Source organism: Lissotriton vulgaris, chromosome 6 (genome assembly GCF_964263255.1).
Source record: "Lissotriton vulgaris chromosome 6, aLisVul1.2, whole genome shotgun sequence".
In the NCBI taxonomy this organism is placed as follows: Eukaryota; Metazoa; Chordata; class Amphibia; order Caudata; family Salamandridae; genus Lissotriton; species Lissotriton vulgaris.
The window spans coordinates 1,228,444,594-1,228,469,045 of record NC_141694.1 but is presented as its reverse complement, the minus strand read 5'-3'; the positions used below and the strand labels follow the sequence as shown (position 1 = coordinate 1,228,469,045).

Sequence of the window (24,452 nt, the reverse complement as noted above, 5' to 3'; positions counted from 1 at the left end):
CCCATTCTCACCCTGACAATTCGGAGTCAGAATGGCATCATTTGACGCCGATTTCAGCACCGTCAAGGCCCACTGGTCTTAGATCATTGCCTGAGCCTTTTGTGGGCGCTGTAAAAATGTGAAATGGGGAAGGGTGGTTTTGCACACGGCTTGCCGTTAAGTTAAAGGTGTGGCAACAGCGTGAGAGGAGATATATGCGTGATACTCAGCTGAGGCAGAGGCAGACATGAAGGGAGCAATGAGAGGCTTTCATGTGGGAAGGAAACGGAGGGGGTTTCAACTGTTTGAAAAGCGGTAAAGATATAAAAAATAGAATTTAAATACAAGCATATTATTTAACTCGCCTGGCATTAAGCAGATAGCGTGACAGACCTAGATGTTGAGTAAAATGTAACAAATGTTTTTAAAGGCACCGTGTAATATGGAGATCAATTGGGACAGAATTAAGCAATGTATTTTAAATGTGGAGAATATAAATTGTGACTGTGGTTATCTGTTATTTGTTTACAGTGACCCCCGAAGAAGGGCGTTCAGCCCGAAATGCATAGGGTTTTTTAATAAACGCTGCCTGAAATGGATTATTGCTTCAGTCCTGTTCATTTTTAAAGTCCGGATGGACATGGGGTGAACAGTAAAAATTCGGAAATAGCAAGCACACTTTAGCGCGCAGGCTCGGATGAAAATGGAACATAAAGAATGACAAATGTGGAATAAACATAGAAGAATAAGGATGAACATGCAATAAGAAAATATAAGGAAACATGAAGGCTGTAGGCACATTCAGCTGTGCGATTGTTCGGGGCGTGATGGCGCCCCCACTACAGTGAAGTTCATAACCCTGTTGCCATTGGGGCATGGCAATAACCTCAATCGGCACGCATTCTAGTGAAAAAAGAGACAAGCATGAAAAAGACGACCACAGACAGGAGTGCATCCTGACCCCCCTTTTACAGTGCCTTTTGAAGAGCAGACATGCTTGGGGGAAGAGTGTGAGGGGTCACTCGAACCTTTAGAACACCAGGTATACACTCTTGGTGAGAATTTGGACTGATATGAGGAACTAGAAGAGGCCAGTGGACTCCAGATTCTGGTTTGCTCTTTCCACCTACTGTGGCTACGGAGGAGGGAGCATCTTATGCATTAGTGGTGAAGAGATTAGCAGAGGTCCTTGACATCTAATTTCCCTCTGTGGCGGTCTAGACTCACCTCTTGACCAAAGTGCTTCAGCCTGGGTCTTCCTTATCTGAACCCCTATTGCTCTTCAACGAAACACTGATGGATGTCCTTCTAGGAACATGGTCCAAGCTAAGCACAGGTGCTCCTGTGAACAGGACTGTTGCTCACCGCCATCACCCTCCCCTGGGTGATCCTTGTCTCCTCAGCCAATACCCTATCCCTAGTGAGCTTAGTAGTCCACGCCTTGACTAAACTTGGCACGGTCCCGGACTCTCCCCTGGAGGGAAATCCAAGAGGCTGGAAACACTGGGGAAGAAGATGTTTTCTTCCGCCAACCTAGCATTCTAGCATTGTGGTTGGTAAACACTGCATGCCTTTTGAGCCGTTACTCCCATACACTATGGGAAACAGTTGTGCATTTGCTGCTACAGATCCCGGAAGAGGCCCAGGCCATCCTCTCCCAAGCAGTGAAAGATGGTAGAGATGCAGCAAAGTTCACCATTAGGTGTGATCTGGATACAACTGACTCTCTGAGCAGAGCAGTTTTGTCGATGGTGGTATTACGGTGCCATGCCTGGCTGAGAAAATCTGGCTTTTTGGGAGATGTCCAGGTCAACCTTTTATACATTTTGTGACTATGAAGCCGGCTTTCAATCATGCCAGCCACCGTCCTGCACAAGCTTTCCAAGTTCTGCAAGGGTGTGGACGCAATGCATTCCGATCATGTGGGAATGGTAGCCAGAAGTCATCAGTCACCAACTCCTAGGCAGCTGTGGCCTCAAAGCTTTCCTAGTTTGGTTCTGCCAGACCATGGGTGCCCAGTTCGAGGGAGAATCCAACATCATCTCCTCCACTGGTAGTCCATAATATCAGAGAAATGGGTCTTGCAGATCATTCAGATGGGTTACTCCCTTCCTTTCCAACTTTCCCTCCCCCTTTACCAGCATCTCAAGAATGGCTGACAGAGAATCATCTTATCTTGCTCCGAAAAGAAGTTACAGCTCTCCTGGCCAAGGGGGCTATAAAAAAAATTCTGATATTAGAAGTAGGCAGTGGTTGTTATTTCTGCTACTTTCTGATACCCAAAAATAATAAGGGTCTTCGTCCTATTCTAGACCTCAAAACCGTTAATCTCTTCCTCAAAAAGGAGAAATTCAATATGCTCACTTTGGCTCACGTCTTGTCTGCCCTAGACCAAGGAGACTGGCTGGTAGTGTTAGACTTGCAGAATGCCTATTTTCACATCCCCTTCTTGCTTGCCTTCAAGCGTTACCTGGGATTCAAGGTAGGCCACGAGCATTTTCAGTTCACTGTGCTTCCCTTTGGCCATACCAGCACCCCTCAGGTGCTTATCAAGGTGATGGCGGTGGTAGCAGCTCATCTAGGCAGGTTGGGGGTTCAGTCTTCCCCTACAGCGACGACTGGCTGTTGAAGGTGGCCTCGCCCCAGACTGTCCTTTCCTATCTCCAGACTACGGTGGACCTTCTGCATTTGCTGGGGTTCACTATAAGCTTTCCGAAGTGACACCTGACTCCTCAGACTCTCCCTTTCATCAGAGCTGTTCTGGACGTAGTGCAGTTTCGGGCGTATCCTCCCGAACTACAAGTCCAGGATATTCAGGGTATGATACCGATGTTTCCGCCGATATCCTGGATTTCAGTGAGAATAACTCAGAGGCTGCTGGGTCTCATGGCCTGCTGCAACCTGTTGGAAATCATGCCAGATGGCATATGTGGGCTCTGCAGTGGTTCCAGTAGACGCAGCGTCATGGGAATCTGTACGGAGGGAACTGCAAAGGACCTGCAGTGGTGGCTAACGAACCGCGATTGGGTCAGAGGCAGATCCCTATCCCTTCCCCCAACTAGTTCTCACAGTAGTGACAGATGTGTTACTCCTGGGACAGTGCGGCCATCTGGGAGAGGTGGAGATCAGAGGTCTCCGGGGAATCCGGACTCCACATCAACCTGTTGGAGCTCAGAGCGATCTGACGATCGCTGAAAGCATTTTCTTTCTCTTGGTCAAGGGGAAATTGGTGCAAGTGTTCATAGACAACACCACCGCCATGTGGTACTACAACAAGCAGGGCGAGGTAGGGTGGGGATGCTTTGTCAAGAGGCCCTGCATCTTTGGATATGGCTGGAAAAGCAGGGCATAAGCCTGGTGTTTCAACACCTGGCAGATTCTCTGAATTCCAGGACAGACAAACTCAGTCACTTATGCCTAGCGAATCACGAATGGCATCTCCACGCAGAGGTGGCCCAAAGTCTTAGCAATGGGGAGAGCCTTGGTTAGATCTGGTGGCCTCCAAAGAAAATGCACAATGTCAGCAGTTTTGCACGTTGGAGTTTCCCAGGCGGCTATCGCTTGGTGAAGCTTTTCATCACAAGTGGAAGTCAGGCCTCCTGTAGGCCTTTCCGCCCATACAACTTCTACCCAGAGTACTCAAGAAGATCAGATATGACTGGGTCCAAATCATTCTAGTGGCTCCGAACTGGGTGCAGAGAGTTTGGTATCCCGAGCTTCTGAACATGAGCGTTGATCGTCCGAGCTGTCTGCCTCCTCGGGTAGATCTTCTGTCGCAGCATTAGGGGAGGGTACTCCCCCCCCCGCCCCCCGAACCTGGTAACTCTCCACCTCCATGCGTGTATATTGAGTTGCGACAGTCGATAGCTTTTGATCTTCCTCCCAAAGTTTGCACTTTATCTTGGTAGTTAGGTGTCCCTCCACCAAAGTGGTATATGCCTTCAGTTGGCGAAATTTTTCAAAATATTGTTCAGAAAAGTCTATTGATCCTCTCTCTACCTCTCTTTTTGATATTCTCCTCTTTATTCTTACACTTACCCAGCAGGGCTCCACTCTGAGGACTCTCAAGGGTTAGCTTTCGGCTCTGTCTGCTTTCTTGTGGCTGCCTGACCAACCCTCCTTATTTAAGTCCCCTATGGTAAATAGGTTTCTTAAAGGTCTTGTACATATGTGTCCCCCTTCGCCCTTCATAATGCCTAAGTCGGATCTCAAACTGGTTCTATCTTATCTGATGTGTGCTCCCTTTGAGCCGCTTCATAATTGACCCCTCCGGGTTCTAACCATCAAGACAGCCTTTTGAGTGGCAATAACATCTGCCAGGAGGGAGAGTGAGCTGTGGGCTTTATCATCCAAGCCTCCCTCCCTATCTGATGGTATTCCCGGATAAGGTGGAGCTTCTCACCAAAGTTTATTTCCTGCATAAAGTGGTGTCCCAATTCCATTTGGGACAATATTTCACCTTGCCCACCTTTTATGCTCTTCTACATCCCTCTAAATAGGAGGAATGGCTCCACTGTCTGCTCCCAAAAAATAGCGTAGAAACGGGTTTGTGGTGGACAACCAACTCTTCGTGGGCTATGTAGGAGCTAAAAAAGGCCAAGCAGTTCAGAAGCAAACCATTTTACGCTGGGTCATTCTCTGTTCTCTGTATCAAGATCTACTACACCCTGGCTAACAAGCAGCCTCTTGCTGGCTTACAGGCCCATTCCACCAGAGGAAAAGCTGTGACCACGGTACTGACTCATGGTGTTCCAGTCCTTGACATCTGCTAGGCAGCAACGTGGGCGTCCCTGTACATGCTTGGCAAGCACTACTGCATGGACAGTCAGGGCCGCAGGGGCAAGCATTTTTCCCGTTTAGTCCTGCAGGACTTCTTAGTTTAGTTAGTTTGTCCATAGCCCACCGCCTGTGTGCTATGTCTTGGGTATCTATTCAAAGTTAATGAATCCGCAGCTAGAAGTCTCTCAGATAAACAAGCTATTTCCCTTCAGTAACACATTATCTGGTAGAGACAATATCTAGCTGCAGATTACTTACAGACACGCCATGCCTCCCTACTCACACACTAGTCCGTTCACTATATGGCTCTGTGCTTCTGGCGTGGAAAGTCATGAAACATAACTGACGTCCGCCTGTATAGGTGACAGCGACGTCCCATCCGACTCCAATGATCTGGACGCGCGGAAACGAAAGGAGCCACCTGACGGTGTGCAGGGCTACTGCTCACACAAAAGTTTCCGGCTCCAGTCTGACTCCTGGGAAATTCAAAGGAAAGGAATCTGCAGCTAGATAGTGTCTCTTCCTGATAATGTGTTACAGAAGGTAAGTAACTTGGGCAGCACTGTCCAATTAAAAGCACATTATGCCCTGATTTTCAATAGCTCATAATCTGATAAATATTTTCCGAAGTTGTCAAATGTACAACTGTGTGTTTGAATTTGATGGTAAATATAACTGTGCTATTTTTGCCCCTAATATAAATTTTCCACCAAGAAGCCTAGTCAGTGATGTACTGTTTCTGTTACAGAAATATTCTACAGAAGATGAGCTCCGTCATTTGCTAGCTTCCATGCCACAGACGGAAATGGACAAATGTGTTCAGTATTTTACATCCTTGGCTTTGAGAGAAAGCAGCCATTCCCTAGCAGCACAAAGGGTGAGTCGATTATCTGACAGCATCCACCGTACATTTATGTGCAGGTTAACATTGTCTCCAAAAAAGTGACTCTTCAAATTCTGTTCTCTGTCTACATCAAGGAATTGTTTGCATTCATATTGCATGAAGAAAATGTGGTCTAATGGCTAGAGCTGTCAACTTTCACACCTTGGACCGAGGTTTGTGCAATTCCCACTTGATATGCAAAATCTTGAATAGCCTAATAAACCCCTCCCCCCTGAAATGTACAGCATTGTGTTGCTCCTCAGCTAGGTCCGAGTTACACAACATAAAATATTTACATACATGTCTACAAAGCAACAGCGATAGCTAGCAAAGAACCCCTTTGCCACACATTTTGGGACCACCTTATACTAAGTAAAAGCAAATGCACATGAGGCATTTTAAAAATATACCACATTTTTAAGTCAGACCAGAGTGGATTACTACTGCTGTACTCAATGCAGAAACTCAAAAAACCTAGAGGAAGGCATATTTTAGAGACATGGTTGAGTATTTACCACAATATATGCAGATTACTCCACCAGTACACATTCTCTGTGATGAAGCCGGGACCAACCTGTACAAATGTCTTATCTTCTTTAAAAAAAAAAAATCCTGATACATAATACTGTACAATTCTCATACTTAATACTTGATAAGGGCAATATGAGTATCACCATACTTTGCATGGAAAACAAATATATCTCTACATTTCATTGCATCGTTTGCAAAGCATAAATACCTTTAAAAATAAATAAATGCAAATCCATTGCAATATTAGCTGTTTATTTTTTAAAGGTTATTGGTGCAAAGATTTGAGTACATTGGCCTAAGAATTACAAATTTGTATTTATTGTTTTCTAAAACATGTTATTGCCATTCTGTTCATAAAATGGGGGCTTGTTATATGACCATGATCATTCAGTCCCATTTTAATCAGAATTAAAATATGCAAATAAATCATAGGATATTATCTGAAAATGTTCTCACTATAGACCCCAGATCTTGGAGTGTTCATGCAGGCACCTCCTTGCCCTACATCAGCTCTTCCTTCAAGTAACACACGTCCATAACTATTAACCATTCCTTGCTGAACAATGCTGTAGCTGAATGCTAGTATTTGATAAAATCCATTTCTGGCAAGTAGAAATCCTGGGCCTTTATAATATACATTCCTCTCATGTAGCTGTCCTCCAAAATACCCAATATTGCAATTAGGGGTGGCAGTTCAATCTGCCTCCCAAGTACAGTGGCTAGTGTACACTAAATCTCCATCCAATAATGCTGGATAACAGTGCATACCCAAATTACATGAAAGAAATCTCCATTCTATGTATGATATACTCCAAAAGATGGTGTGTTGAGTAGTACACCCGTTAAAATATTTAAACTCAGTCAGGCGTAATTTAGTTCAGATGGCCAACTCGTAGTACATCTTCATTGAAGGAATTGATTGATAGCAAGGTAATGAAATCATCTGTAGAGAGGAGGATGCTACTGATAAGTTTTTTTCATAATCAGATCACTCAAACTCTTCTAAAGAAGACTGCCAGGACCAAGACTGGGCAGATGAAGAGAGTGATATGAGCAGCCTACACTGGGAGGAAGGTAGTGATAGGTCTTTGTTCAATCCTGGTCCTGCTAAGAAACTTCCCTCCCTCCCCACTCCAGGTAAAAGGGCTGAGGGGGCCATTGGCAGTATGATTTGGGGTTATTCTTACTCGCCAAACCTGAGTGAGACAGTCAATGGGGGAAAGGTTGAGCCTCTGACTGATCCAAGTATTACGCCCGCCTGCAACGAGGAGATCACGCTCTCAACGATCTATCAAGTGATTATGGCTCATCGAGAGGAAACAAGGGCAGAGAGCTCCCGGACACAAGGTGCATACAGAAAATTACAAAATTCTATTCGCAGAATTGCTAAGACTTGTGCGGACTTTTCCACCAGAATTGGGGAGGCAGAAACTAGGATATCCCAATTGGAGGATGAGCTAAGCTCGCAGAAGAGGAAGACAGATTTAATGCAGTCCCTTAGAGATGATGCTTGTTGAAATTGACTGATCTAGAAATTCGCGCTAGGCGTAACAATTTGAGAATTTTGGGCATTCTGGAGGGAAAGGAAGGGTCCCACATTCGTCAGTTTGTGATTGTTTTGTTCGGAGAGGCCTTTCTAGACCTGCCTCAATGGGACTGGAAGACTCAACATGCTCATCACTTTCCTTTTAATCAGAGGAGAGCAGGAGGACAATCGATAACCGCCCACGTGCTATCTTAATCTCCCTGAACAATTTTTTTGCCAGGGAACCTTAATATGATCTTGCTAGACCAGATCGGAAAAGGGCAGGGAGGGGCTGTGATGATTTTTGTCAAAAAACAGTCGAAAAGCATTGGCTCCTCCGTCAATTAATTCGTGATTTTAAAGCAAAAAGGGCTCAAGCTTTTCTCTTAAATCCTGCAAATATGATGGTGGTCTCTCCGGGCCGTACTCAATATTTTCAATCAGAAATCCAGGCCAAAGAACTACTAATGTCATTGAATTCAACTTGATTGTTTTTTGGCCAGACCATCTTGTGTTTTTTTTAAATGCCTTAAGTGTGTTATTTGTTAGGGTTCTTCTGCAAAGTCTATTCCATTTTCTCTCTCTTTTCTTTTTTTACTTGTGGGTGTTACCAATTGCTTTTTTTTGTCTTGAATTTATTAGTATACACAGTTAAGGAGCACAGGTCTAGGCTCATGGAGGGGTGGGTGTGCTGGCTCAGCATCACCAGGGACAGTTGGTCCCCATTCCTTATGTGGTGGGGGGAGGGCACACTTAGAGGGTGGCTACGGAATGGGGGCCAAGGGGGGTGAGGATGGGGGGCTCACAAGTATTTACTTATTCTCACAGCTATGACAAATTCAGCAGTTAAGATAATATTCAATACTCAGCTAGACTTCCTTTTCATTCAGGTTTTTCAGTAAAGAAGATGCTAAAAATCTCATGTTATATCAGTCGGAATTGGTAGATATGGCGGATAGGACCAAATCTATTAGAGTTTGCTCATTAAATTGCTGTGGAATGAATGACCGGAAAAAGAGGGGGATACTTGCAAAACTTATTAGACATATTCGGATCGATATATTATGCCTTCAGGAAACTCACATTTGCTGGAATAATCGTAGCTGGCTAAAAGATCTGGTCCTTGATCTCCTGGCATGTACCCGGCAAGCAACTGATACCCGAGGGGTAGCAATAATGGCACGGCATGGCACCGTAACCTGTAATCGAGTTAAGGAAGATACATATAGGAGGTGGGTAATTTTAGAAGCAGGCATCAGGGGAACAGTTTATACGTTTTGCTCCCTTTATGGGCCTAATCTAGATGACCCTATGAGCTTTGACTTTTTAAACATTGATCTAGCTTTGTGGCCTCCCTCGATAGTGTTCTGTGGTGACTTCAATATTAATTTAGACGCTACCTTTGATCTTCACAGCAATACTCCCTATTCTGGTAGGAAGGTTAAGTCCTTTAAGGCCTGACAGGGGCTGTGCCAAGAGCATGGGTTGGTCGACATCTGGCAAAGTCAAAGTCAAGCCGGGTTAGGTTATACGTATTTCTCTGCCCCCCATAAAAAATGTGTATGTTTAGACAATTTTTTCCTGTCTAATTTAATAACAGGAACATCTAGGTGTGAGCTTTTTCCCAGACTGATATCAGATCATAATCCATTAGTGATTCAAATCCCAGTAGGGAACTTGTCTCAAAAAGGGGCAACCCGGACGTTTGACAGGAAATTATTACTTGATCCAGAATATGTCACTTATATTGCAAAATGGATTGTGGAGTTTTTGGGGAGGAACAAGGGCACTGCATCTGAATTAAAAGTGTGGGACGCCTTCAAGGCTGCAGTGAGGGGGGAGACCCTTAGGAAGATAAAAGAGACGATCAATGATTGGGTAGGCCAGCTACGTGAGGTAGAAGAAGAACTTATTCGGGTAATTGGGGATCAGCAGAAAGGAGAGGAATGTCAGAGAAAGATTGCAGCCGCAAGAACTAAAATTCATCAATATTATGGGGAGGAGTTAGCTATTAAATACCAGCAACATTGGGCCGATCTTTACGAATTCGGGGAGAATACCTGTAGATTATTAGCTAAGCAGTGTGAACAAATTGGCAGATTATCAACATAAAGCAAGGGAGAGATGTAAGGAAGACACCAAACTAAGTAATTAAAAAAGTATAAAGTCTCATTTAAATAATGAACAAATGTTCATGGTTAAAAACAATCAATAAAATACATAAATTATACACAATGAACCTGTTACAAAAACAACCAAATAGTACAAAACACAATATATCCCATAAAAAATTCCTACAACATAGCATGTATTCGTGGCAAACAGAACAATACCATCTGTTTGCCACGAATACATGCTATGTTGTAGGAATTTTTTATGGGATATATTGTGTTTTGTACTATTTGGTTGTTTTTGTAACAGGTTCATTGTGTATAATTTATGTATTTTATTGATTGTTTTTAACCATGAACATTTGTTCATTAATTAAATGAGACTTTTTACTTTTTTAATTACTTAGTTTGGTGTCTTCCTTATATTTCTCCCTTGCTTTATGTTGATAATCTGCCAATTTGTTCACACTGTTTATTTCCCTGTACCGTGAATTAAGTTTCTGAACAGGGGGTCCTTGTTATTTACATGATTATTAGCTAAGGGCATACAGCAAAGAGCTGTCTCAAATAGAATCTGCCGAATTAAAGATCAAAGGTGCCAGATTCAGGATCTCCCAGCTAAGGTCTTGGAAGTTTTTCAAGAATTCTATATGGGGCTTTACTCTACCGAGAAAGATGGTCCAATTACTTCAGGAGAGGATTTTCTCAGTGATTATGTAACCTCCCAGATTACTAAGGAGCAGAGAGACATGCTGTCCGCCCCTATCTCGTGTGAGGAAATTGAACTGGCCATAACTTCGCTAGCGGCAGGCAAGACCGCTGGCCCGAATTCAATACCTTTAGAATGTTTTCGTACATTCAGGGAGAGTATTATTGAAGAGCTCGAATCTTTATTTTTAAGAGCATAGAAGGGCCAGACTCCTGACTCATGCCATAAAACGACTATCGTAGTCTTAAAAAAAAAAGGACAAGCCAGAACTTAATCCTTCATCTTACTGCCCCATCTCTCTGATCTGTGCAGACAGCGAGATATACTCAAAGATAGCAGCTTTGAGGCTAGGAAAGGATATTGCTCCTTTGTTGTCTATCCGTCAGCACAGCTTTATCCTGGGCTGAGACACATCTGATCACTTTAGATGGGTAATAGCCTTGTTTGACTGGGCTCAGGCCTCCAAATCACCCCTGGGGATGATCCTGTTGGATGCAGAGAAAGTATTCAACAGGGTCTCCTTTTGATAAATTCTCAGGCGACAGATTATTTGCCCGCATGCTGTCTGTGCACTCACCGGTAATGTTGGCAATGACCCTGCCCAGTATTGCACGTCCACATAGATTATGGCGGGGGTCAGCGGATGCACTGCTCGATGCTGCATTAAAGAGCGAAGTGCAAGAGGCGATTGTAGAATACCACAAGATTAACACGGGCTCAGTGTCCCAATATGCTACTTTATGGAAAGCCTTTAAAGTATACGTTTGAGGCAACTGTATCACCAAACAGGCGAGAGTTCTACGTGTTATATGTTGGTACCTAGATGTAATGGAGAGGGCACTGAAGAAACTCGATGCTTGGACGGCCTCGGGGGGGGGGGGGGGTTGCTGCCTTCGCTGCACTAGCACGCAAAGCTTCTGGAGGTGTTCCAGGAGCTCACCACTCGTGAAACGGATTATATAGGAAAATACACCAGTGTCCGGGTGTATGGGGAGGGAGAGAGACTGGGGCAGCCTCTAGCTAGATTGCTCAAATCCCAGCAACTGCAATTGGATGATGGCACCCAGATCACTCAGGGTGAGGACATATGCACTGCTTTGCTCTCCTACTATACCCGACTGTGCCCTGACGAGTGCCCTGCTGTTCGACCATTCCCTCTCCGGCCACTTGGAGGAAATCGCTATGGTGTAGATTGATGGTGGTGATCAGCAATTTCTAGCTTCTACTATTAGCGAGGATGAGATATCACAGCCATAGATGACCTTGCTCGGTTATGTGCCCCTGGTACAGACGGGCTCACAGGCGTATTCTATTAGACTTCTAAAACATGGCTAGTTTCCCATCTACTGGAGGTTTACACTGAGGCTCTAGAGGTGGGAATGCTCTCCCCACTATGCGTGAGGCCATTGTGACTTTGCTATTCAAGACGGGTAAACCACCTGATAGATGCACCTTCTGTAAGTCCCTATCCCTGTTAAATCAAGATGATAAAATCCTGGCAAAAGTGCTTGCGAAGCGTATATTGCTCCTAATCAATCGTATAATTTCCCTGCTTCAAACGGGATTTATCCCCAACAGATCGCCCGCAGTTAATTTGTGAGCTATATTTGCAGTCATCAACCAGATTAACCCAGAACTCCCAGCCACAAGGATATTGCTAGCTGCCGAAAAGGCTTTTTATTCCCTGGAGTGGCCCTTTTTGTATGCAACACACAACACACTGAGTTTTCCTGGCAATATCAGTGCCCTGGTCCACCTACTCCTACTGTATACCCACCCAGTGGTGCGCTCTGTCTCAATGGAAAACTCACAGAATGGTTCCCTCTCTTGTAGGGTAATAGGCAGGGATGCCCTCTCTCACCACTTTTATTTTTGCCATGGATTCTCTAGTGAGGCACCCACAGGAGCGCCATCTCCAGGGGGAATTAGATTTCATCAAGGTCCCCTCCTGGGCTCGTTATATGCAGATGACATTATGCTTTTTGTGCATGACCCTGTTGTTAATCTTTCTCCAATGATATGTGAGGTGGTCCGTTTTGGAGCCTTCTCCAGACTTGTAATTAATTGGGCCAAATCCCTCCCAAATATCTCGGTATTCTGCTGCATCGCACGACTTCTGAAGTGACCCGTATTAATTACGCCCCTGCCATGAACCGCTTATGCACACAGATCGATCGTTCGATTACACTTCCGTTGTTGGTTGCTGGCAGGATAGCCATTTTCAAGATGGTTCAATTTTTAAATATTCCCATTCCTCTTACCACTATGATTTTGGCAACACTTAAAAGCATGTTGACTCTGCTGCTTTGGACTGGGGGGTGGGCCCAGGTGGTGTGGCAGTCACTTACAATGCCCTTTTTGCGGGCGGTTTTGGAGTACTCTATTTTTACCTATATCATCTCTTAGTGTAGTTACACTATGCTTATTTTTGGTACCACGCCGATGTGCAATTGAAGTATTTTAAGCCTGGGCACTCACCGGCTTGCCCCTGCCCCCTCTCTGCTATTTTACCAAAGGGCCTCACAAGGACTCCAACAGAAATCCACACATCACAAATCACTTGCTGGGCCTGGGAGAGACTCCGTCAATATTTGAAGGCTGCCCGCCTGTATTCCTAGCACATGCCATTACCAAACAATCCGTGGATAGCCTCGAACACTTGAAAGCCTAGCGCAGCATGCACTTGCACGCTGCCAAATTCAGGTGGTTGGAGAAGCGTTTAAGGAGAGTCAGGTGCGGTCGGTTGCGGACATGGTTGAGAACCGCAACATATCCATACTGGGAAATTTCTAATACACAGGACAAGGGCCTCCCTACTTGCTTTAATGCGCCCCTCTGTACTGGAACCGCAGGGTTTTCCTCCCTTATCCACAATAGTTACATCGTCCAATGGCATACACTTGATCTCCCGGCTGTACCATCTTGCCCAGACTCTTCGCCTTGGGGTGGGTGTGGGCGGCTTGGGAGGCAGATCTGGGGCATCCGCTGACAGACAAAATATGGACTTTTTGCTGTGAGCAAACTCACAATATTTTCAACAACTACAGGCATAAGTTTCTCCACTTTAAATACATATTTAGGGCCTGTATCACCCCCAAGCTTCTGGCTAAAATAGATCCCACTAGGCCGGACAACTGTAGCAGGTGAGTGGCACCTCAGGCTGACTTCATCCATTAAGCGTGGAACTGCCCCCAAGTCCTGGCGTTCTGGGAATCAATCTTTGATCAGCTATCGCTGATGATTGCATCTCTCACGGTTATGCAGATAGGGCATCGCCCATCCATGTATAACAGACTTGAAGGTCTCTCAGAGCAGGGGGTTATCCAAGATTCAGTTGGATTTAGACCTCAGCCTTTTCAATAAGATGCGTCAAAAAGACGTTGTTGGTCAAGCATTTCGGTGACAAATGCCATGCTTCACATCTAAACAGGACCTAGTGTAGAGTTCCAGTGTTGCATGATCACATATCCCTTGAGGTGAAATACATGCTCTTGACACTTAGGACTAATCAGAGGTAGGCATGAAAAATAATGAAGGCAGAGAACTGGTGGGGTGCCGAGAAGTAGGTCTGTTCCCTAGATTGAAAGTTCTAGGAGTGCCATATGCCACTAAAACCTCGAGCAGTTGTCCAGTCAGTGGGTGGGGAGGGCTGGTGCAGCTCAGTTTCCCACCTCTTACACACGTCTAGCTCATGATTAATTACTGCATTTAAATTGCCTTCAATCACAAGTGCACTTTATTCATTTAATGTGGCACCTAAGGGGAAGGCAAAAGCAAAGGAAATCTCATGACCAGCCTCTTTGCATAACTTCTACCATCATGTACCAGGTTTCTTTATCTGAATACGTTTTAGTGACCACATGGAAAGTGCGCTTGGTATCCCACAGGTAAGTCACTTGTAACATAAGAATAGCAGAAGAGTGTCTCTTGGTAAATTGTAGGCAAGCCCCTCTCTTCAACCAATCGTTAACCCTGTTGACTTCCAAAGACAGCACCTAAAATCTGTGAAGATCATTAGTAGCCTCCATTCTAGTCATTCAGCTACACAGAAGAAAGGTTCATGACTGAGCCGACTTAAAGGCTGTACATGGAAATCAGTGCAAACAACCAAAGAACTGGGCTAGAACTGCAGATTCTCTTTCTCCTTCCTCCGAAGTATCTGTCACTCAAACTGCAGTCCATCACAAGGGCCAACAAGAATTTAAAAATAAAGGTAAATCAATGTTCTTATATACTCTCCATCATGAATTGTAAATGCAACAAGCACACCGTCTCACTAGCATTTATAGAAGTGTCTAGAAACCTTTCATCATTCTATCCCACTTTAATCTGATTAATCATTCTTTGATATCATACGTGGGAGCAATGATGAGGAAGAATAGTGGTGTAGAGCAAACTTATATGAAAAGAAGGGAATCCAGGTGCTCTAGCCAAAAGAAAAAGAAACTACCCAAGCTCAACAAAATTTTCAGGTTTTCAAGGCCTTACAAAAGCAGAGGTGTATAGGCACATAGATTTAGAAAATAATTCATTTTTCCACTGGGATCTAGTGTAGAGTTTTAAGATTATCAGAAATAGAAGAATGTGGTGGACGCTGTAACAGACATCTGAGACTAAGGTTCGGAATTAATTGAATGTGCTGAATCAGAAATGTTGAAAGATCTAAGTACAGAAAATTACTGTAATCAATCCTCAAAAGAATGATTGCCTGACCCACAGATGTATGGTTATCTAGCAACAGTAGTGAAACAATTTTGTGGAGCATACACAGGATGAAGGTAGAGCATGTGATTGAGAGGAAGCTAACTTGCTTGGCCTGCCATAAGGAGCAGCATTGCAGAGGAGAAAAGGATAGCAGAGAGACAATAATCAATTTAAATTTTTATCCAGGATAGGACTAACCTACCAGATTAAGGTCAACAAAAGTTGCTAACTACCCAATCTCCCCTCCCACCCTCCTTGGTCCCCATCTTGCCTCGACCAATGACAATGATAATATTTCCAGAGCCATCTCTCAACATCTAGCACTCGACTGCATGAGGCAAATGTAAAAAAAAAGGGTGTCGGTGGTAGGAGAATCTCCTTACCCAGAGAATAGGGGTCCTAATGGCCCAAGGTCAGCAGAAAGACAAAGACCAAACAAATCCATTTGTTGTGCATAGACTCTTCTTGTAAAGCTCGGATCTTGGCACTGTCATCTGCTTCAACGCACGGAGGATGGTCCTGGTCTGACATGTCCCCATTACCCTCAGGGTCCATTGTTACCTGCTGGTTGTCATCGTGACCAACTGACGAAGTCCCTTTGGCACATTGGTAGTGTTATCTTAGTGGCAAGTACCCCAGGTGGTGGGACCCAGCCCTTCCATCCAGGATGCCTGAGAGTTCCTTTCTTTTTTTTCACCTAGCAACCGTGACGTCAAGTGTTTCAAAGAAGTATGCTTTATGTTAAAATTCATATTTAGCTCGGTTGGACACAGCAGAGGTTTGTTTGCTTGCATAGCACAAAATTCTGTTTATTAACAAAGGCTTATGCTGCTGTTGTACCATCTATGTGTATTTTGAAAGAACATCACCTTCAATGAGTCATAAAACAACTCCCTTTGTAATGTGCTACATGCAGTACAGACAGAGGCCGCAGCTGAAGTGCTCAGCACGCACACTTGTTAAAGTAGTACTTGAAGAAATTTTCAGGTGGTATCCATGTCGTAAGCCATTTGGACAGAACTGTTCTGCTCCCCTCTCTCAGGGATCACCACAATCTGTAAATTGTTGCGGCTTGTCCTCTATATGTTTAGTAGAGTGCACCAGGCCTGCCACTGTATATTGAATGGCATGGATCACGTCGGTGACAGAGATGTAGTTCTCCCCTTTCCATGACAAGATCCACAACATTGCAGAGATTGTCAGAGAAGGGAGACATCCAGCTTCACCTCATCAATTATCCCCTCAAACCAAGTGCTGGTGTGTCTTCCATTGCCTGAAGGATAACATCAGTGAGGGATGTCACAGCCCCAGCCCTGTCGCTATTTAAGTTCCCAGGAGAGCCAGGTTGCAGATCTGTTCCTGGTGCTACATTAATATATTTGTTCCTTTTGCTCTGGTGTAGTGGTGTAGTGGTGTAGTGGCGTGCCCTTATCTTTTTCCATGTTTCATGTGCATAACAGAGCTCGGGATGCCCGCACATTGTCTGAGACAAAAAGGGACCACGCCGCTTGATTGCGAGTGCTGTTACTAACTATACCGACTAGTTAGTCAGATCCACCCCCCCACATCAAGGGCTGCATTCAAGGCCCTAGGCATGTGGGTAGTAACAGAGTCACCGGTCTGTGCAGTATTCCCCAATGCATAAGAGCAGATGTGATGTCAATGGGACGGCCACTGCTGGATCATCCATGGGTATAAAAAGGGGAAGAAGAGCAGTCCTCCACCTTCTCTTTCTTTAGCATATAGTTGATCAGAGGGAGAAGTAGATAGAAGATGGCACTTGTGGCGGGCCAACAAGTATAGTGTTTTGCTAGCATATCTATCTTGGTGAAGCACCCCGATTATTAGAGGTTATACATTCCTCAAGTGCCATTAAAATTGTCATATTTAAAAACCCCTGCAGAGCACTGAGGATGAAGGCAGAAGGCAGAGCCTATATATTCTGTGGGGGCACTCCTCTGTCTCAGGAATCATCACAATTCAAAACACAATTGTAGAGAGCTCTAGTAAGAAGAGGCAGGACATTAGAGGCACATACAGCACACCCCAGTGATCCTTCATAATAAATAATTGCACAATCACCACTGATGGTGCAATTACTTATTATGAAGGATCAAGGAGAAGAAGGCAAGCCAGTTTATTCTCATTCAAATGGTCCTTTCAGAGGACCTGCATCTTTAGCTCCCCAAACTTGCCAATTAGACATGTAGACCACTATGGCCTGGCTGGGAAAAGGAGGTAGAGAAGTAAATTGCACTGTCACAAGCTTTCCCCAAGCTGTTGGTGAGCTGCAGCTCCAACCAAGCCATGAGAATCATAGACTGGGTACTGCTGGCATGGGGTGGCGGTCTTGGGTCCTCCTCCGCTGCCGACATTCAAACTGAATCACCAGCCACAGGTACAACAGAGCTGATCTTGACACTCAGGCCACCACCAGCCCTACTAGCTATAGGGCTGTGGCCCTCGTGCAGACCGTCTAGTTCATGCATGTGGTACCCACAGGGTATTCAGGTAGAGGAGAAGTGGACCTTAGTGCAGCTGTCCCAGGAAAAGAGTACACTCGACCCACGGTGCAGACCTCTGCTAGGTGAGGGGGAATGGAGATTGCCCCAGTATTAGAACTTTCATAGATTCCCATGCTTTGTATTATTCCCTGTCGTCGAAATGGGAGCCTCGTTAAATAAAAAATACCATAGTAATAGGTACAAAAGAGAAAACTAGGCCTAGGCCTCATCTCATTTTGTAGCTTATCAACCTCTTTTTGTAAAAGAGACCAAACTTTCTGCCAAGAACCAATCAGAAGAGCCTCACCCCTTGGAACCTTCCTGAGAAAGCCTCAGATTTTCTACCCCACGTGAGGGAGTCTCCACTGGGCTTTGCTCAGTTTTTTCTTCTACAACTTTAAGACAACCTTTTCTCTTGGAAAATGTCTGATAAGGAAAAGAAAGCTTTGTTCAAGGCTTGTGCTACTTGCTCTAAAAAGTGTCTGTATGTAGATGACAAGCATACAGATTGGATGTATTGCTTGTACCCAGACCATAAGGCTACAGAGTGTAAAATCTGCAGGACCTTCTCTACTAAAACTTTGAGAGACAGGGAAGGACGTCTTTTGACCTGGCTCAAATAGATTAAATCAAGTAAGGAGGTTGTTTCCAGTGATGATGAGGATTCTTCTTCGGCTTCCTCTTCAAGGAGATCAATAAAAAGGGGTAGGTCATCCCCTTCAACCTCTACTGAGCCTCCTTCTGAATCCACTCCAAAGATCTCTGATAGGTCTGGTGGTTCTGATCCCCTAAAATCTCCTCACCGAGGTGTAAAGGAGAAAGTGGGATTGAGTGCTGAGGTGATTTCTACTCAGAAAGGTCTCCAGGAGCCTTCGGTGGCCTCTCTGCCTTCAGAGAAACCAAATGGTTTTAAAAAACCTGAGGGGGCGTGGCTTGGACGCCGATGGCGATGGTCGCCTGAGAGCTCGGCTCCGGGACTGAGCCCACTTTGATCCTGCAAATCGGAGTCCGCGGGGCACCCCGGCCCCCGCAAACCGAAGATCGGACCAGTGGGGACCTGCTGGGTCGCCCGGTGATACTCGAAAACCGGTTGTTCCGACGAAAAACCGAAGTTAAGGGGACCGCGGAGCGGGACCCAAGATGGCGCCCGGACCTTCTCGATTGCTTTGTCGAGACCCTAGACCCTTAGGAGCATAGCAGGGCTCAGCGCATTTCTCTACATCCTATCTCTCCGAGACACGTTAGTCTGGTTGACGATTTGGAAGGATCCGGGCACGGTGGCCGTCCCCAGACGAACTGCTAGCCGAATTTTCGTCGAAATCAGAACACGGACGACCGAAGGCCCTGTGTGGAAAGACGGTCCCACGAGCCGCACCCGACTGCCCCCCACCGAGTGGCTGAACTCGCTGAGACGCCGTGCACTTCATGGGCAGCACAGCGACCTGGCGCCACAGAGTCTCCGGCGGTACTGGTGACTCTCGTTCCAGATCCTCATCGGCCAGGCGGGCCTACCCGACCTGGCGCCGATCGTCCCCGCCTCCCCCTCATTGGCCTCCGACGACATGAAGGTGGCACGGCCCGAGGTTTCGGAGGAGCAGTGGGCCCTGGCGACGACGATCGACGGCCCTCTGCACAACGACTGCGTGCCAGGAGCTCCATAGTCGACGTCCGCACTCGGTGGTGCCTCTGACGAACTTTCCTCCACGGGACTCAACCGCCATGGGGAAGCCGAGGGGGCCCAAAGGGACCACCCCAGCCGCCTCGGATACAGAGGCGCCGGATAAGGATGAACGAGGAGACCCGGAGAGCTCTGGTGGTCCCCACTTACAACAACAATTTGACCGGGTCCTGGAGGCGATCGCAACCACGCGCTCGGCCCTACAACAAGACATCGCCCAGGTTGCGACGAGCTTGGGCCTCCTCAGGGCGGACCACGGCAAGCTCTCGGACAGGGTTAAGGAGGTGGAAAGCTCAGTGAAGGTCCTGGAGCCGGCACAGAAGACTCTGGCCGCGACAATGAAGGATGCCCTGTCCCGAATCGAGGCCTTGGAGAGACGGGCGGAGGATGCTGAAGGACGCAATAGGCGGAACAATATTCGAGTGGTGGGCCTGCCGGAAAAGATCGAAGATGGCGACATGGTGGCCTACTTGGAAGCTTGGCTCCGGGACACAGTAGCCCCGGAGGGTCTGTCCTCCTTCTACACCCTGGAACGGGCACACAGAGTGCCGGCGAGTCCGCCGCAGCAGGGCCGCGCCCCGCGACCGGTGGTGGCGCGTTTGCTGCACTTTTGGGACAGAGACCCCATCCTCAATGCCGCCAGGCATAACGGCCCTTATCAGGTGGAGAATAGCCAGGTGAACATTTTCCCGGACTACACATATGAGACCCAGCGCAAACGGGCTTCTTTCCTGGCGATCAAGCGCGAGCTCCGGAGCGAGGGCATCCAGTATTCGCTCCTTTTCCCTGCAAGGCTCCGCATTATCATTGACGACAAAACCCAGTTCTTTGATTCCCCGGAGGAAGTCTGCAACTGGCTCGAACTTTATAGGGCTGGCAAAGATGGTTTCGGCTCGTTGTCTCAGCTGGCTGTGGAACCTGGGCAACAACGTCGTTCCAAAAGACTTTGCAGCTGCCGCGGCAATCCAGGCAGGCCTTCGACTGTGGAGACAATGGCGGAGCGGCGAGGAGTGCTGGAGATGGTGTCTACTCTGTCTGGTTCACAAGGTGGCCCCATTGTCGAGGAATCGGAACCCGGAGGCGAAGGGGCACAAACAGACACGGAGGAATCAGAGACCGATAGTGTCCACTTGCCGGTGGTTACTCCAGACTCGGCTGAGGGCATGCTGGATGGACAGGGATGACTGGGTGAGCTACTTCCATTTGGGTGGGGGTTTGAGACGGATGTGGTAGGGGAGGCGATTGATTGCAGACTCCGGTGGGGGGGGGGGGCCCGATCGAGCTGTAGCTTTTTGTTTTGGGCTCAAATTAGTCTCGGCAGTCCGAGAATCGAGGGCCCATTACTGGCGCCCATCCCCCACCTAGCCCTTAAGGCCTCCCTGCGGTGGCGACCGCAGGATTAGTCTGGGATTGTGGGATTGTTGGGGATATGGTTTGGATGGGAACTAGATGGCACTATTTGGGTCCTGTTCTGGGGAGGGTGGGTAGGGGTTTGGTTCAGACGGGAGTTGTTTTTTTGTTGGGGAAAATGGCCGCCATCAGTGTTGACTTGACTGTCGCTCGTTCTTTGTTGGGACCTTGGTGGGGAAACCCGGAACGGACAATATGGGACAATGGTTGATATTGCTAATGTGAAATGCATCACTTGGAATGTACGGGGGTTTCACACTATGTCTAGACGACACAAAGTCCACGCTTATCTAGTGCGTAGAGGGGTGCAGATAGCGTTGCTGCAGGAGTCTCATCTCAACAAGGCGGAAGGGGCGGCGCTACAGCGGAGATGGAGAGGGCAGGTCTTCTATACCTCGTACTCAGCGTATGCAAGGGGGGCGCTAATATGGATCAGGGCTGGGGTTCCCTTTCAGGTTACGAAATCAGTGGTGGATCCGGAGGGTCGCTACGTGGCTCTCTCAGGCACGCTGGGGGGTAGGGACTTGAACATTTGCTGCATTTATGCACCTAATGTGGACCAGCTTGCCTTCCTCTCCGGGTTATCGGGTTCGTTGGCCCACTTCTTCTCGGGAACCCTCCTACTCGTGGTGATTTTAATTCAGTAGTGGACGTAGAGGCCGACCGCTCGCACCCCCCCTCCCAGACTCCCCAGTTCGCTGGGTGGCAAAAGGGAGGAAGGAATGGCAGACGCACTGGGGGCTCACGGATATCTGGAGGGCACAGCACCCCGACACTAGAGACTACTCCTATTTCTCTGGCCTACATGAGTTGCACGTGCGACTAGATGGGTTTCTGGGATCGGTGGAGTTGGTATCCGCAGCGGTCCGCTCTGAATATTTGACTAGGACCATCTCGGACCACAACCCCCTCCTGATGGACTTTCGTTGGTTTCCCGGGGTTCCTAATGTGCCCACCTGGAAAATGCGCCCGGAGATCTTAGAGGACATAGTCTTTAAGGCGGACCTGGAGGACAAAATCTCGGAGTATTTTGCGTCCAATGGGGGTACTGCGGGATCGAGAGCGTTAGAGTGGGACGCCTTTAAGGTGGTGATCAGGGGCTACTGCATTTCTGACTAACTGCGCAGAGTACTGCTGCGTTTCGGTCTGGGAGAGGGCTTTGTCAGGTGGACCACGGTATTATATGCCTCGGCGTCGGCCAGGGTAAGGGCAGGCCCGCTGATTTCCTCACAATATCCGGTGGAGAGAGGCACGAGGCATGGTTGCTCACTATCCCCGCTACTCTTCGCGCTAGCGGTGGAGCCACTGGCGCTGTTGATCCAGTCCGGTGTCTCCTTTAACGGTTTGCAGACGCCATCTGGCCCGCATCATATCTCGCTTTACGCTGATGACCTGTTGCTCTTCCTTGAGGACCCGATTGCTGCCTTGAATGGGGCTGCGTCGGCGCTAACGGCTTTTGGGGAGGTCTCGGGCCTTCGGGTAAATTGGGCCAAGACTTGTCTGTTCCCGGTTCGCAGGGGAACGCCCAGACCTGACATCAGTGGGGGAATTAGGTGGGAACCTAACTGTTTCAAGTACCTGGGGGTATACATATACCACGACCCAACTGACCTCCTGGATGGGAACATAGCCCGCTGTACTCGCGCGTTGCGTGGTAGCATGGACTTTTGGGCTACCTTGCCGCTCTCGGTGGCAGGGCGGATCGCTCTGTTGAAAATGGTGGCACTCCCCCGGTTGCTCTACTACTTTCGAGCGCTGCCGATTTGGATCCCGCCGGCCATCTTTCGGCTATTACGATCCATGGTGGTGGGATTCCTTTGGGGTTCGGGCCGCCGGAGAGTGGCCCTCAAGACCCTGATGAGGCCGAAATCTGAGGGTGGCCTTGCGGTGCCGGATTTTGAGAAATATTATTTGGCCGCGCAACTACAGACCTTCACCCAGGAGGTCGCGAGGGAGTTTCGTGGCCCGGAGACCGGGAGGGGCACGGGGATGCCTAGACATGTTATCTCCTTCATCACATTGCGACAACGTTTGGCCTTGCAGGACCTGACGCTCGAAGAAAAGACCATTCGATTATGTTGGAATCGCGCCCACGCCCGGGGACAGTTGAGGTTTCCATATGCACCTGAAATACCACTAGGAATGCTGACGGCCCTACCTCACGGGGGAGATTGGCCACGCCTGGGGCACTGGGAGGACGCGGGACTGCAGCTGGTAAGGGACCTTTATGAGGACGGGGCGTTATTGCCCTTTCAAGAGATCATAGACCGCTTCGACGTTCCTCGAGGCGATTTCCTTTTGCACACGGCTCTGGTCCGAGCGATTCAGGCGCACTGGAAAAGCGGGATGGAGGAACCGCCTACGTCCCCAGTGTGCCAGTATGTTATGATGTCCGCGGGGACGGTCAAAACGGTCACGTGCCTGTATAGCAGATTGGTTACCGAGGGGTTGGCCCCCCTCACCACTTTACGAACCCGCTGGGAGGCAGACATAGGGAAGGAGATACCGGAGACGACCTGGTCACAACTCATGCGACGGGCCTGGAAGGGCGCACGCCATGCCCGCTTCCAACTGGTCCACTTCTACATACTCCACAGAGCCTATTTGACCCCGGCGAAGATCCAGCAGTACTTTGCCACGGATTCTGCAGAGTGCCCCAGGTGCCGAGCGCCTGAGGCGGACCTCCTCCATATGTTGTGGTCTTGCCCGGCGCTGTCCTCCTATTGGCTTGGAGTAGGAGACACCCTGAATAGGGTAACGGGGAGGTCCTTATCGGTCGACGCGGCGGTGGGGCTCCTACACTGGTTCCCGCATACCCCCAAAAATAAAATTTCAAGTAAATTTATTGATCTGGGGCTTCTCCTCGCTAAACAGGAGGTGACCAGGAATTGGAAGGCAAGAGTTGGTCCAACAGGGGTTTGGTGGCACAGCGAACTTTTGAAATGGGCGGCGGGGGAGAGCACTCTGCGATACCAATTGGCTAGGCGGCAGCATAACGAGAGAGCGCTGGAATCAGCACTGGAATGGGAGACGTTAGTGCAGGCCCTCCGAGATTATTGCGCTTCCAGCGATTCAGAGAGTGAAGATGCGGCACATCCCGAGTCCCGATAGTCAATTATACTTCAGATATCTATAGAATCATCTGGGGCTTTTCCCATAGGCTTTCCTACACGCACTACAACACACACTGATGGCGGGGCTGGGGGGGGAATTAGTTGAATCATTGGGTTGTTGGGGGGGGTTTCTTTTGCCCTTTTTGTAGGATGATTTAGAAAAGCAGATGAAGACCATTGGATCATCCGGACCAGCTTCGACCTTCTATCAGATCCCCTCTGGTGTTTGCCGCCCGACCCTCGGGTTGTGGGCTGAATGGCTGTGCACACATGTCGTTTTCCAAAGGGGGGTGGGATGTGTTCAATTTTTTCTGATTATGCCTGTATTGCTGGTCCGATATGTAATTTTGGCTAATTCCTGCAATAAAAATATATTTAAAAAAAAAAATGGTTTTAAAAAACCTGCTTCTCTGCCTCAGGACTGGAAATCTGTGAAGAAAACCCGCTCATCAACGATGACATCGTCAGGTACGTCGATGACGACGTCGAAAATCCTTGATACTGCCAGTTCTGCCCCGTCGACAGG

At 47.6% G+C, this 24,452-nt stretch overlaps 1 protein-coding gene across 1 annotated transcript in view; it reads left to right on the top strand.

Annotated features, from left to right (window-relative positions):
* SERAC1 (serine active site containing 1) overlaps positions 1-24,452 on the top strand; it is a 293,263-nt gene that overhangs the window by 96,297 nt on the left and 172,514 nt on the right. Inside the window, exon 6 of the mRNA XM_086927320.1 lies at positions 5,507-5,635. Within this exon, the coding sequence (XP_086783446.1) occupies positions 5,507-5,635 (129 nt within the window). The remainder of the gene's footprint in view (positions 1-5,506; positions 5,636-24,452) is intronic.